This window comes from Lithobates pipiens, unplaced genomic scaffold (assembly GCF_037356315.1).
Source record: "Lithobates pipiens isolate NorthernLeopardFrog02 unplaced genomic scaffold, aLitPip1_a1.2 Scaffold_19, whole genome shotgun sequence".
Lineage (NCBI taxonomy): Eukaryota > Metazoa > Chordata > Amphibia > Anura > Ranidae > Lithobates > Lithobates pipiens.
This window is the reverse complement of record NW_027507764.1, coordinates 273519628-273535002: the sequence shown is the minus strand read 5'-3', so window position 1 is coordinate 273535002 and position 15375 is coordinate 273519628. Positions and strand designations below refer to the sequence as shown.

Genomic DNA, 15375 nt, shown 5'->3' with positions numbered 1-15375 from the left:
CTCTCCACCCCCGCTGCTCCCTTCCACCTAAAACTACTCCCCCACTCTCCTTTCCTATCCCCTTCCCCTAGGGTCCATGGGGACCCTACCACCATCTTTACTATTTCTGCATACCAAGATCTTCTGCGCCACGCTAGGGCCACTAGAAGCACCAACTTCTTTTCCTGCTTGATCCTGTGAAGAAGCTGTGGTAGCAGCATTATAGGAGGGAATGCATAAATCAGTGAGAACTAACATGGAGTCACCAACGCATCTGTCCTGCATGCAAGTGGATCCTGTGTCCTTGACACAAAGTTGTCGATCTTGTTGAACCTGGACCCAAACATGTCTACATCCGGGATCCCCCATCTTTGACATATGGCCAGCAAGATGTCAGGGTGAAAAAACCATTCCCCTGGGAACAACTGCTGGCGACTTAAGTAGTCCACCTGCCAATTCTCTAACCTTGGTATGATAATTGCAGATATGCACGGCATTACTTCTTTCTGGGCTGCACAACTCCTGGTGCCCCTTTGGTGATGGATATAAGCCACTGCTGTGGCATTGTCATATTGGACCCTGACAGGACAAGCCTGCAACTTGAATGTCCAGGTTTTTAGAGCCAGGTACGCCGCACAAATCTCCAGAATATTGATGGGTAAGGTATTCTCGATCCTGGACCATTTCCCTTGGACAGTCGCCTCTTCCAGAACAGCTCCCCAACCTGAAAGGCTGGCATCTGTTGTTACCACCTTCCAGGTGACTGGTAGAAAGGATTTCCCTTTCCTCAGATTCTCGGGTACCAACCACCAACTGAGACTTTGGCGCACTACTGGAGATAAGTGCATTGGAAAATCCAGTGCTTGGACCTTCTTGTTCCAGGCAGAAAGAATACTGTTTTGTAACCATCTTGAATGAAACTGGACATAGAGAACCACTTCGAATGAAGCCACCATCTTTCCCAACAATCTTATACAAAGGCGAATAGATGGACTCTTCTTTGCCCCGATTAGCTGAACCAGCAACTTTATTGCACTGATTTTTGCCTGGGGTGTATCTATGATAAGACCCAAGTACTCTAGTCTTTTTACTGGTTTAAAGAAGACTTCTCTAGGTTGAGAGCCCAACCTAGATATTCCAGGTAGTTGACTGTGGTGACCAAGTCTTGGTCTTAAACGGGCTACTGACCGGTCTATTAAGAGAAGGTTGTCCAGTTATGCTACAAGCGTTATGCCCTGGGCCCTTAATATGGCCAGAGGAGGAGCCAGGACCTTTGTCCAGGACCAAACTGGAAATTATGATTTTCTACTACGAAACGCAGATATTTCTGATGAACGGGGGAAAATAGGTACATGCAGGTAAGCATTTTTGATGTCTATTGATGCCAGAAGTTCTCCTCCTTGTAGTATGGAGACTAGGGATGGCTGAACGGTTCGCCCGGTGGTCGTTTCGCAGCGAATTTCAGCTGTTCGCGGTCCGCCCGATCGGCGGACTATTGCCGCTGTTCGCCCGGCGGACTTCCGTGTTTACTGTGTAAAAGAACTTTGACCTATGATGACACATCCATCATGGGGTACAGGACAGCCAATTGAGACATTACAGCACATGGACACTTGGACATTCCCCCTAACTTATAAATAGACCCGATCCGGCGGCCATTTTACATTCTTTCTTCTGTCACTATAGGGAGAGGTTGCTGTGTGGAGCAGGGAGAGACTGCAGTGACCCAAATTGCTAGCTATTTGGTCCACAAAAGTTATTTTCAGGATTGGTATAGGTGTTAGGTGTAGTTCAGGATATAGGTTTGAGGCACTGCTATGCTAGTGATTGTTGCAGCAGCCTGAGTGTCTTTTGTCAGTGTAGAGAAAGGGACAGGACGCTGTGTGCTGCAGGGACAGTCAGTTTAATCATAAGCTGTTACTATTAGGTCCACAAAAGTGCTATTCAAGTTATTGTTCCAGCAGCCTCCGTTTTGTCAGTTTAAATAGGGACAGGCAGGAAGCTGTGTGTGAGGCAGTGAGGGACAGTCAGTTTAATCAGTAGCTGTTACTATTAGGTCCACAAAGGTTATTTTCAGGACTGGTATGGTAATAGGCTTGTACACGTATAATTTTCTTTCTTCCAAATATAGAAAGAATATTATACTTGACTGCTGCAGTAGTCCTTTATCAGTATAGGGACTGAGGTACAGTCTGCTAATCATTCACAACCTACTTGTTCCACAAAGGTCCTTATAAGGACTGGTAAGGTCTAGGGTACTACAGTACATAGGGTTGAGTGAGGTACAGTCTGCTATTCCTTAAGGACTGGTATAGGTCCACAATACATAGGGTTGAGGTGCACTACTGCTGACTGCTGCCCTACTGCTGCAGTAGTCCTTTATCAGTATAAGGACTGAGGTACAGTCTGCTAATCATTCACAACCTACTAGTTCCACAAAGGTCCTTCTAAGGACTGGTAAGGTCTAGGGTACTACAGTATATAGGGTTGAGTGAGGTACAGTCTGCTAATCTTTAAGGACTGGTATATCACGGTGCTGGTGTCCGTGCTCTCTATCACGGTGCTGGTGTCAGATCACTCTATCACGGTGCAGGTGTCAGATCACTCTATCACGGTGCAGGTGTCAGATCACTCTATCACGGTGTAGGTGTCAGTGCTCTATATCATGGTGCTGGTGATCATCTCCTGCACCCTCTTCTTTGCCTACCCTGACCTTCCCTCGCCTCCATTGTCTCAAGAGTCCTGAATTGTCAGAATTTCACATATAATAAAAGAATGCTTGTAGTTGTCGATCCCAGATTCACCTCATACATGTGTTATGTCATTGGCCATGTGGTGGGACTATGTGTGCACAGCTAGTAATTATTTTGTGGCTGCAAATTTGACCTGTAGGTTTGCAAAGTTCACCTCCCATTAAAGTCAATGGGGCCCGCTGCGAACGTTACGGTTCGTGAACTATCGGCCGCATTCGCGGTCCGCGTTCGCGAAACGTCCCGTCGGAAGTTCGTCCATCACTATTGGAGACTACAGATCAGATTGAGTCCATGCGAAAAGATTGAAACCTTAGAAAACTATTTAGATCCTTGAGATCCAGAATGGGTCTGACATCTCCATTTGGCTTTGGCATCGTGAAAAGGTTTGAATAAAAGCCCAATCCCTGCTCTTGCATAGGGACTGCCATGATTACTTTTTGCGACAGAAGTTGATCCAACGCTTGGAAGAGAGACTGCTTTTTCTCTGGGTCTTTGGGGGCGTTTATTCAGAGGAAACGAGGAGCCGGGAATTCTGTGAACTCTAGTTTGTAACCTAGAGTTATTGTGGAGATCACCCATCTGTCATGAAATTCCTCCTGCCAGACCCTTGAGAACTGTAGCAGCCCCTTCATGAAGAGGCTTTAGTGTTCTGTCTTGTTGATTTCCTCCCCCAGGATTTCTTTTGTCCTTGGGGTTGACTCTGAGTTTTACCTCCTGAACCTGATGGTGGAGGCCGTCGCAACTGCCTGGAGGCTGATGCCACAGGCGCTGGAGAAAGAGTCCTTTTAAATGAAGGACGTTTACTCCGTTTAACTGCCAAAAGGGTACTTTTCCCACTTGATATCTTTTGTATATATTTGTCCAAGTCATCCCCAAACAGCATTTGACAGCGAAAAGGGAACACACAGGCATGAATACAGGGGCTGAAGTGCCAGCAGCAGATGTAGCCCCTGACCCCGATGGCTCATCCTGACCAGCCTCCCTAGGTTTAACCCTTTTGCTGCTAGCTCCGTACATAGTTATATAGTAGGTGAGGTAGAAAAAAAAGACAAGGCCATCAAGTCCAACCTATTGGTGCGATTATATGTCAGTATTACCTTGTATATCCCTGTATGTTGTGGTCATTCAGGTGGTTATCTAATAGTTTCTTGAAACTATCGATGCTCCCCGCTGAGATCACTGCCTGTGGAAGGGAATTCCATACCCTTGCCGCTTACAGTAAAGAACCCTCTACGTAGTTTAAGGATAAAACTCTCTTCTTCTAATTTTAATGAGTGGCCACGAGTCTTGTTAAACTCCCTTCCGCGAAAGTTTTATCCCTATTGTGGGGTCACCAGTACTGTATTTGTAAATTGAAACCATATCCTCTCTCAAGTGTCTCTTCTCCAGAGAGAAGTTCAGTGCTCACAACCTTTCCTCATAACTAATATCCTCTAGAGCCTTTATCAGCTTTGTTGCCCTTCTTTGTACTCGCTCCTTTTACAGTACATCCTTCCTGAGGACTGGTGCCCAGAATTGGACAGCATATTCCAGGTGCGGCCAGACCAGAGTCTTGTAGAGCAGGAGAATTATTTTATCTCTGGAATTAGTCCCCCGTTTTAATGCATGCCAATATTCTGTTTGCTTTGTTAGCAGCAGCTTGGCATTGCATGCTATCGATAAATGAATAAATAAAGTCGCGCTATGGACAAACAAATCTCCGCTGTGATAGGAATATGTGGTAAAATTAAAAGAAGGAAAAGAAATATGCTGGGTTAGAGCTGCCTGTGCCTGAAGCCCTCACTTCCTTGTTGGGGAGGAGAGGGAAATGAAATGTGAAATAAAAAAGGTATGGCGCTAAACCCTATCAGTGATAAAATGAATTAACTTATCAAGCCCTAGTGTTTGTTTTTTATATATAAAAAAGGGAAGAGAAAAGAAAAAACTGTTAGTGCTACCGTGCAAAGATATCCTAAAGCAATTTTGTCCAAAGCAAACTATGTGTAGATAATGTGTAAATAATGTGAAATCAACATTCACATTTCATTATAATAAAACAACAAATGAGTGTTAGTTGTCCTGTGCGTATCAAGTTATTAAAAACATTCATTAAATGTGCAAAGAGGTGAAATTGTTATTAGTATTCGATGATATATTAGTTGAAAACAGATTGTGCAAACATGTGCAAAAAATTGTGCAAAAAGACAACTACAGATCAGAGCAACCAAGGATCAGAAATCATTCAACCAAAAAACCGCATAAAGGCGTTAAATGTGCAGATCAACAATGTTTTCAACCAATAATCGCATGAAGACGCTTCTGAGTCCAATATAAGTCCAAAATTAATATTTGGCTTGATAGTGCTGCCTCTTCGGATTATTGTTGTAATGATTACAAAAAATCAATGGGGGGTATTTGATTCACTTGTGCAAATAGTGTGGACTTTCACTTAGAAAACTTCATCCCCGGTGCGCCACTCTGTGCTATGGTATATAAATGCTCTCACCAGAGTTAATGCCCTCGTGGGGCTAGATGAACCTTCACAATGTAAGCCACTGTGTCGCTCTCTGGCTGCTGCAGGTGCACTGGGTGAAGCTTCGTTGTTCCGTCCGTGTAATATCCAACGTTAATGTATAAGGAAAGACATATCCATAGTGTAATACGTTCTTAACCAAATCGTTCGTTTATTAAATTTAAAATCTACTCACATTTTGTATTAAAAGCATATGCGTATAGTAAAAACTCCGTTCGTCTCAAACGAGTGCACACAACGTGGCCACGCCCTACGCGTTTCGTCACTACGAAACCGCTCCAGAGGACGTCGTAGTGACGAAACGCGTAGGGCGTGGCCACGTTGTGTGCACTCGTTTGAGACGAACGGAGTTTTTACTATACGCATATGCTTTTAATACAAAATGTGAGTAGATTTTAAATTTAATAAACGAACGATTTGGTTAAGAACGTATTACACTATGGATATGTCTTTCCTTATACATTAACGTTGGATATTACACGGACGGAACAACGAAGCTTCACCCAGTGCACCTGCAGCAGCCAGAGAGCGACACAGTGGCTTACATTGTGAAGGTTCATCTAGCCCCACGAGGGCATTAACTCTGGTGAGAGCATTTATATACCATAGCACAGAGTGGCGCACCGGGGATGAAGTTTTCTAAGTGAAAGTCCACACTATTTGCACAAGTGAATCAAATACCCCCCATTGATTTTTTGTAATCATTACAACAATAATCCGAAGAGGCAGCACTATCAAGCCAAATATTAATTTTGGACTTATATTGGACTCAGAAGCGTCTTCATGCGATTATTGGTTGAAAACATTGTTGATCTGCACATTTAACGCCTTTATGCGGTTTTTTGGTTGAATGATTTCTGATCCTTGGTTGCTCTGATCTGTAGTTGTCTTTTTGCACAATTTTTTGCACATGTTTGCACAATCTGTTTTCAACTAATATATCATCGAATACTAATAACAATTTCACCTCTTTGCACATTTAATGAATGTTTTTAATAACTTGATACGCACAGGACAACTAACACTCATTTGTTGTTTTATTATAATGAAATGTGAATGTTGATTTCACATTATTTACACATTATCTACACATAGTTTGCTTTGGACAAAATTGCTTTAGGATATCTTTGCACGGTAGCACTAACAGTTTTTTCTTTTCTCTTCCCTTTTTTATATATAAAAAACAAACACTAGGGCTTGATAAGTTAATTCATTTTATCACTGATAGGGTTTAGCGCCATACCTTTTTTATTTCACATTGCATGCTATCGCTGAGCCTGTCATCTATGAGGACCCCCAGGTCCGTTTCCAACCCTAGATTCCCCCAGAGGTTCTCCCCCTAGTGTATAGATTGTATTCATATTTTTGACACCCAAATGCATCATTTAAAATTTTTATACATTGAACCTCATTTGCCATGTAGTTGCCCACCCCATTAATTTGTTCAGATAGTTTTGCAAGGTTTTCACATCCTGCAGAGAAGTCATTACCCTGCTTAACCACTTGTGGACCGCCTAACGGGGATGTACGTCCTTTTTTTGAAGAGGGATATCTCGGTAACGGCAGCAGCTGCTGCCACAACCGAGATATCCATCTCTTCAGGCGGCGGTCGGCTGTACGATAACGGTGGTCTCTGCGGCGGATTCGCCGCGAGATCACCGCTATCGGCGGCGGGAGAGGTGCCACCCCCCCCTCCCGCACCTTCCGCCGCTTACCGTAGCCGTCGGTAGCGGCGGAGGCGATCGGGTCCTCTTCCTAGCTGGGCATAGAGACAAGTGAGGCTAAGATGGCCCCCACTCGTCTCTATACCATAGGAGGGCGGAAGCGACGTCAAAACGTCACTTCCGCCCATACCTCTTAAAGGTATATTTTTTTTTTTTAAATGTCAGATTTTCTTTTTCTTTTTTTTTTGCATTTTAGCCGAAATATGAGATCTGAGGACTTTTTGACCCCAGATCTCATATTTAAGAGGACCTGTCATGCTTTTTTCTATTACAAGGGATGTTTACATTCCTTGTAATAGGAATAAAAGTGATCCATTTTTTATTTTTTTTTTAAACAGTGTAAAAATAAATAAAATAAATTAAAATAAATAAGAAAAAAAATTTTTTTTAAAACACCCCGACACGACGAGCTTGCGCACAGAAGCGGGCGCATACGCGAGTAGCGCCCGCATATGAAAACGGTGGTCAAACCACACATATGAGGTATCGCCGCGATCGGTAGAGCGAGAGCAATAATTCTAGCCCTAGACCCCCTCTGTAACGCAAAAAATGCAACCTGTAGAATTTTTTAAATGTCGCTTATGGAGATTTTTGAGGCTAAAAGTTTGACGCCATTCCACGAGCGGGCGCAATTTTGAAGCGTGACATGTTGGGTATCAATTTACTTGGCATACCATTATCTTTCACAATATAAAAAAAAATTGGGCTAATTTTACTGTTGTCTTATTTTTTTATTCAAAAAAGTGCATTTTTTCAAAAAAAGTGCGCTTGTAAGACCGCTGCGCAAATACGGTGTAAAAAAAAGTATTTCAATGACCGCCATTTTATTCTCTAGGGTGTTAGAAAAAAAACAATATAAAATGTTTGGGAGTTCTAAGTAATTTTCTAGCAAAAAAAACAGTTTTAAACATGAAAACACCAAGTCTGAAAAAGAGGCCTGGTCCTTAAGTGGTTAACTTAGTAGCGTCTGCAAATACAGAGATTGAGCTGTTTACCCCATCCTCCAGGTAGTTTATTAACAAATTAAACAAGATTTGTCCCAGCACAGAACCCTAGGGGACCCCACTATCCACCCCTGACCATTCCAAGTACTCCCCATTTATCACCACCTTCTGAACTCGCCCTTGTAGCCAGTTTTCAATCCATGTAATCACCCTATGGTTCATGAGGTGAGGTACACATTTTTTTTTGTACAGTAAAGGTTTATGGGGAGCTGTGTCAAATGTTTTTGCATTTTTGCATTGTTTTGATACACCACGTCTACAGGACTTCCTTTATCTAGATAGCAACTCACCTCCTCATAGAAGGTTAATAGATTGGTTTGGCAAGAACAATTCTTCACAAATCCATGCCGATTACTGCTAATGATACCGTTCTCATTACTAAAATATTGCCTATAGTCCCTTATCCCCTCCAAGGGTTTACATACTATTGATGTTAGGCTAACTGGTCTGTAATTCCCAGGGATGTATTTTGGGCCCTTTTTTACATATTGGTGCTACATTGGCTTTTCTCCAATCAGCTGGTACCATTCCAGTCAGTAAAAATTAGGAACATTGGTCTGGCAATTAACCAACTTCCCTAAGTACTCCCGGGTGCAAGCCATCCGGTCCCGGTGATTTATAAATGTTACGTTTCCCAAGTCTAATTTTAATTCTGTCCTCTGTTAATCATGGAGGTGCTTCCTGTGATGTGTCATGAGGATAAACACTGCAGTTTTGGTTACTGAAGCTCTCCTATTCCCTCGTGAAGACGGAGAAGAATAAATTCAATACCTTCTCCATCTCCCCATCTTTTGTAACCAGATGTACTTCCTCATTCTTCATGGGGCCAATATGGTCTGTCCTCCCTTTTTTACTGTTTACATACCTAAAGAATTTGCTCTCCTCCGCTATGCGTCTTTCATGTTCTATCTCAGCTGTCCTTATTGCACCCTTACATTTCTTGTTGCATTCTTTATAAAGTCTGAATGCTGATGATGATCCCTCAACCTCTCTCCTCCCTGTTCTTTGTTCCTAAGATTTTATCCCAATCTTTGCCTTCTAGCAAGGTTTGTAGTTTAGGGAAGTTGGCTCTTTTGAAATCCAGTGTCTCTACATTCCACTTATGCTTCCTATTTGTGCGATTTATGCTGAAGCCAATTGATTTGTGATCACTGTTACCTAAATTGCCCTGTATTTCCACATCTGTGATCAGGTCTGTATTGTTGGTAATCAGTAGATCCAGTAACGCTTTATTTCTAGTTGGCTCCACCTGACGTGTTGCATCATTTGACCCTTGATAAAGTCATGTGAAATATGATGCAACGCGTCGGGTGTAGCCAGTGACGTTACGTTCGGAGCCTTTTTAGAATCTAGCAAGCAAGGTGGCTTGTCTGGGAAACACCTCCCACCTTATACAGCTGATTGTTTAAAGCGCTACTTGTCGGCCTGGGTTATATAAGTGAAAGCGGTGTGGCTGTAGCTCGCAGAATCTGTAATCACTGCTCAATCAAAGTTTTTTTCATTTAGTGCCATGATTTGTGATCGGATCTGAAGCAATTCGATCTTGAGTGATAGTGTCCCAGAAAGTTTCCTTTCCTTTCTGCTGTGGGAAACGTTTGCAAGCCAAACTATCCTATGATAGTGGTGGGACGTTGTTTTCTACGAATCAGAGACTGCACTCTAAAAGTGATATAACATACAGCACATGTAGTGTTATTTATCACCACCTTGGTCTTGAGTACACTAAGTAGGTGGTGTCTATAATAATACTATCTAATATTTTTTCTCTATGATGTTTATTTTTCTGTGATTAATATGTATTAACTTTCATCGGATTGTTTTTTACATGTTTTTTACATGTTCTTGATACTTGCTTAATTTTGGGATGTTATAGGCTGTTCAGGAGACAGGCCGAATAGCAATAAGCACAACAGAACTTTCTATTGGTTTTCTTGTTTTTAGCATTCATTATTACTTATTTCCACAACATTTGTGATAAGTGCACAGGTTGGTTCGCACCTTGTTAAATTGTTTACACTACATTTTATGCACTTTAATCCTTTTTACTTACTTATATATGACAATATAGTAATTTTGCACAGTACCTCTTTCCTATAGTAGCTTCAGGATTGGTAGCCCTGCTGTTCAGGAGTCAGGTGGAACAGCAATCAGCACAGTAGCACTTTGTACTGGATGTGAAGGAGTTTTTTTTCGCTATGTACACTTATTACTGCCCATTTGCACACGTTTTGTGATAAGTGCATAGTATTTCTGCACATTTTTTTGCCTATTTTTCACATGATATTATTGCATTTTTTGCACAGTACTGTGTTCAACACATCCTCATAGCAGCCTCAGGCTTGGTAGCCTCATATTTTCCTTCTTAGATTGTGTAATAGGAAGTTCACCAGAGCGCACCATTATATACAATTAATCTTTATAGTGACAGCACACTGACATGGTTGCAGCCTAGTCATTTGGGTGTTTCCTATACATGAATGGTATCCCTACATATTTATTAATATCAGCGCTAAGGTTTCACTTTAATAATGCTCCCAGTATTACTGTCCCCTTAGCTTCATCCCTTTGGAGCTCTACCCATAAGGATTCCATCTCCTCCCTAGCTCCCTTAGGGATGTCATCTCTCTCATTCACTTGTACATATAGGCATACTCTTCCACCATTTTTACCCTCTCTATACTTGCGATAAAGGGTATACCCTTGAATGGTTGCCAGCCAATCATGAGAGCTGTTGAACCAGGTCTCTGAAATTCCCACAAAATCCAAATCCTCCACTAACAACAGTATCTCTAGTTCACCCATCTTGTCCGCCAAGCTCCGGGCATTGGTGAATATGCCACATAGTTTAGACTAGTCGCATATTATCCTCTTATTGGGTCTTCCGAGATTGCAACTAGGACTTGCTACTATACGTACCTTAGGTTTACGTGCTTTGGTCAACCTATCACTAATGCCCCAAATACTAACCTCTGGAATATGTTTCGCGCTGACCATCTCTACCTCTGGACCCTCCCCCTGTCTAGTTTAAAAATCCCTCTAACTTTTTGGCAATCTTCATTCCCAGCTGATCTGCACCCTCCTCATTTAGATGCAGTCCATCCCTTCTATAGTACTGGTTATCGACAGAGAAGTCGGCCCACTCCTCCAGAAACCCAAACCCCCCCCCCCCCCCCTTACTGCGCCAGCTCTTCAGCCACTTGTTTACTTCCCTAATCTTCCTCTGCCTTTCTGGTATGGCTTGATGTACTGGTAGTATTCCTGAGAATACTACCTTGGAGGTCCTTTTCCTCAATTTAGCTTCCAAGTCCCTAAAATTGTTCTTTAGGACACTCCATCTGTTTATGACTATCATTGGTGCCAACTTGCACCATGACAGCTGGGTCTTCCCCAGCCTCTCCCAGTAATTTGTCCACAAGATCCGTGATGTGCCAAACCCAAGCACCTGGTAAACAACATACAGTTTGGCACTTCAGGTCTTTGTTACAGATTGGCCTCTCTGTCTTTCTAAGAATTGAGTCCCCTACCACCAGAATCTGTCTTTACTTTCCCCTTCACTCCCCTGGCAGCTAGGAGAGCCCCTCAGCTCCAGCAGTGCTGGTGCCCTAACTGGTTACACCAATGTCACTGAATGGAGCATACTTATTGGAATGCTCCAGCCCTGGGGTCGGCCTCCCTGGTACTTCCCCCTCTACACTTCCTGACTGTCACCCATCTACTCTTTCCTAGTGCCTGCACCTCTTTGTCTCCAACCGCCTCTGTGTTGGCCCCTGCCAGCACCTGCTGTGTACATTCCCGGCTCTCCTTTAGCATGGATGGACTTCTCAGTGCTGACAGTTGCTTCCCCAGATTCAGAACCTGGGCTTCCAGGGAAAAAACCTGCTTACATTGTGCACAGCAGTATACACCCTTGATCAGATGATCAAGGAATGCATACATGCCGCAAAATTTACAACAAGTCGCCTCTCCACACCCGCCTGGCATCGTACCTATTAACTTAATGAGGATTGGGGATTATACCCTGTGCAAATTACCTAACAACTAGCTTCCTGACACTAATACTCAACAAGACAATACGCAGGCACTCGCAGACCTACGTGCACCCACAGGCCCACAAGTACACACGATCCACACACACACTACTCACGCTACACAGGTACTATGACCCCTGTTATAACCTCCTGTTTTAATCTGTTTTTTAACTTACCACTTAGTCCAGTTGCACTTGGACAGAGTTCCAGCAAGCTCAAAAGATGAGCAGACCCACAATGAGTTCTACACAAGGTTATATAGGCCTCAAGCACCTGTGACCAATTAACCACTCCACTTAATTAGAAGGCTGAAGCAAAGAATAAAAAACTGTTTAAAAGGTGTCAGAAAAAGGTGTTAAAAGGCTACAAGAAAAAGCCAGAAAAATAACCTAAAAATGCAACCCAGCAATCAAAAAGTAAAACTTCACTCTCCACTCAAGGTCCCCACTGTTTAGCTTCCAACCAGCAGTCTGGCAAGTTCAGATGTGCTCTACACAAGGTTATATAGGCCTCAAGCACCTGAGGCCTATATCATCATACGGACCTGACAGTCTGTATATATGACAAGTTGACTTATGGCTGCCAGATGAAAGCATTTTGGCAGCTGCACAGATGCCCAATTGCTTCCTAACCCTTCTGATAATGGTCACCACCTGTGCACCTCTGCCATTTATCCTGGACTGCATGCGCCCGGGACCAGCTGCCAGTTAAATGGGAGGGATTCCCATGCCATGTGAGCGATCTCCCGAGCAGCGGCTGAGCTTCTTGTTCCCCCTTGGTGATTTATGTACGCCACAGCCGTGGCGTTGTCTGACTGTATCCTGATCGGACACCCTTGAAGACTCATCAACCAAGTGTGGAGGCACAGCCTAATCGCTCTCAATTCGAGCAGATTGATTGGCAACTTGGATTCCTCCGTCGACCAGAGGCCCTGAGCTGACTGAATCCCCATCACTCCACCCCAGCCGGATAGACTGGCGTGTGTAGTGATCACAGTCCATTTCAGAGGAAGGAACGATTTTCCAGACTGAATCACCGGGGACCTCAACCACCAGATCAGAGAGTCCCTGACTGGCTGGCTCACCTGGATCTGTCGATCCAGGGACAACTGAGATTTGTCCCATTTCAACAAGATCTTCTTCTGCAGTACTCTGGTGTGGAACTAGGCGAAAGGTACTGCCTCGAAGAAGGCTACCATAAGTCTCAGTACTCGCATGCAAAACCGGAGCGACGACCACTTGCGGTGCATCAGCAGTTTCACCGCGGACCTGAGAGTCTGCAATTTGTCTGAAGGGAGAAAAACTCTCGCTTCCCTGGAGTCCAACAGTAAACATAGGTACTCCAGACGCTGGGTCGGCACAATCACCGACTACTTTAGGGTCAACAGCCACCCAAATTCTTGCAGTGTCTGCATGGTGATCGCCACATCCTTCTCCAATTCTGAGGTGGAAGATGCTCACAGGAGGAGATCGTCCGGGTAGCCCACGACCGCGATCCCACGTTGTAATATATATATATATATATATATATATATATATATATATATATATATATATATATATATATATATATATATATATATATATATATATATATATATATATATAAAATCATACCATATGAGGAAAGGTTGCGAGCACTGAACTTATTCTCTCTGGAGAAGAGATGCTTGAGAGGGGATACAATTTCAATTTATAAATACTGTACTGGTAACCCCACAATAGGGATAAAACTTTTTTGCGGAAGGGAGTTTAACAAGACACGTGGCCACACAATAAAATTAGAAAAGAGGTTTAACCTTAAACTACGTAGAGGATTGTTTACTGTAAGAGCAGCATGGATGTGGCATTCCCTTCCACAAGTGGTGGTCTCAGCGGGGATCATCGATAGTTTCAAAAAACTATTAGATAAGCAACCGAACGACCGCAACATACAGGGATATACAATGTAATACTGACATATAATCACACACATAGGTTGGACTTGATGGTCTTTTTTTCAACCTCACCTACTATGTAACCTGTAGGACCTTTTAAAATGTTGCTGATGGAAAACATAGGTTACTGAAGTTTGTTGCCATTTCATAATCACAAAATTTTAGGGTTTGACATGTTGGGTATGGGATTTATGGGACGCAACCTCATTTATTATATTTTACCAAAAAATTTTGAGTGCCCCAAAATTAACTTGGTGCAATTTTACTGTTAAGTTTGTTTTCCTAGACCTTTGCGCTAATATTCCCAAAATAAAATATTTCAACTACCACTATTTTATGCTCTAGGGCAGTGATGGCGAACCTTGGCACCCCAAATGTTTTGGAACTACATTTCCCATGATGCTCATGCACTCTGCAGTGTAGCTGAGCATCATGGGAAATGTAGTTCCAAAACATCTGGGGTGCCAAGGTTCGCCATCACTGCTATAGGGTGTGTGCTCTCAGAAAATATATATATCTTTTTTTGGAAGAAAGTATTTAAACTTTTTGTAAGGGGAAAAAAAAAATACATGTTATATTTACAGGCCCTGTGCAGTGGTTTTGCACAGAGTAGCCCGGATCCTTCTCTTTTTGGGTCCCCCGCCAGCTCTCTGGGCCCCTCCCCCTTGCTGAGTGCCCCCATAGCAAGTTGCTTGCTCCACGCCCTCCATGGCTGTGATTGACAGCAGAGGCCAATGGCTCCTGTTGCTGCTTCTCAACCAATTATTAGGGAGAGACCCGACAGAGCCTTGGGTCTCGTGCAAATTGCTCAATCGGGATTCAAACTTAGGTAAGTATTAGGTGGGGCTGAGGGGGAGCTGCACACTGAAGGTTTTTTACCTTCAAAAAAAACAAAAACTGGCAACAAAAGGGTTCAACTAAACTGAAAGGGTTTACTTAGACTTTAATCTGACCAAGAACAAGCTTCAGAACACCTTATATGCACATACTTGATCTAGGACATTTACTCACTATATAGTAAATAAGATATGGATAACAGCCATTTTGTGGGCTCCTTGAGGGTAGGGACCGATGTGAATGTGCAATGTACAGGGATAGGGACAATTGTAGACACTCACTCAGGTTGAACTGGATGGACTGGTGTCTTTACTCAACCTTACTATGTAACAGCCCTGGACCATGTACAATTACAAAAGCAGCAACAGCAGATTCTATATTTGTATTGACAGTTTCTTGTAAAGTAAATGGCACTTTGTCTATCAGGCCCACTACAACAGTACATTTTTTAAGACAAGAAGAAAGAAATACATACACCATATTACACTTTTTGCACTCTTTCTTCACTTCGATAATTTCCAGTTGAGACTGCTGAACCACGTCTAGTACAGACTGTAAAGTTTTAAACATAACATGTCATACAAAGAACCAACATATAAAAT

The 15375-nt window shown here is 42.9% G+C and overlaps 1 protein-coding gene across 4 annotated transcripts in view; it reads right to left on the bottom strand.

Moving 5' to 3' along the window:
- ICE1 (interactor of little elongation complex ELL subunit 1) overlaps positions 1-15375 on the bottom strand; it is a 464643-nt gene that overhangs the window by 332252 nt on the left and 117016 nt on the right. For all 4 annotated transcript variants that reach the window (XM_077491941.1, XM_077491944.1, XM_077491942.1 and 1 more), the window contains one exon: positions 15249-15325. In XM_077491941.1, coding sequence (XP_077348067.1) covers positions 15249-15325 — 77 coding nt within the window. The remainder of the gene's footprint in view (positions 1-15248; positions 15326-15375) is intronic.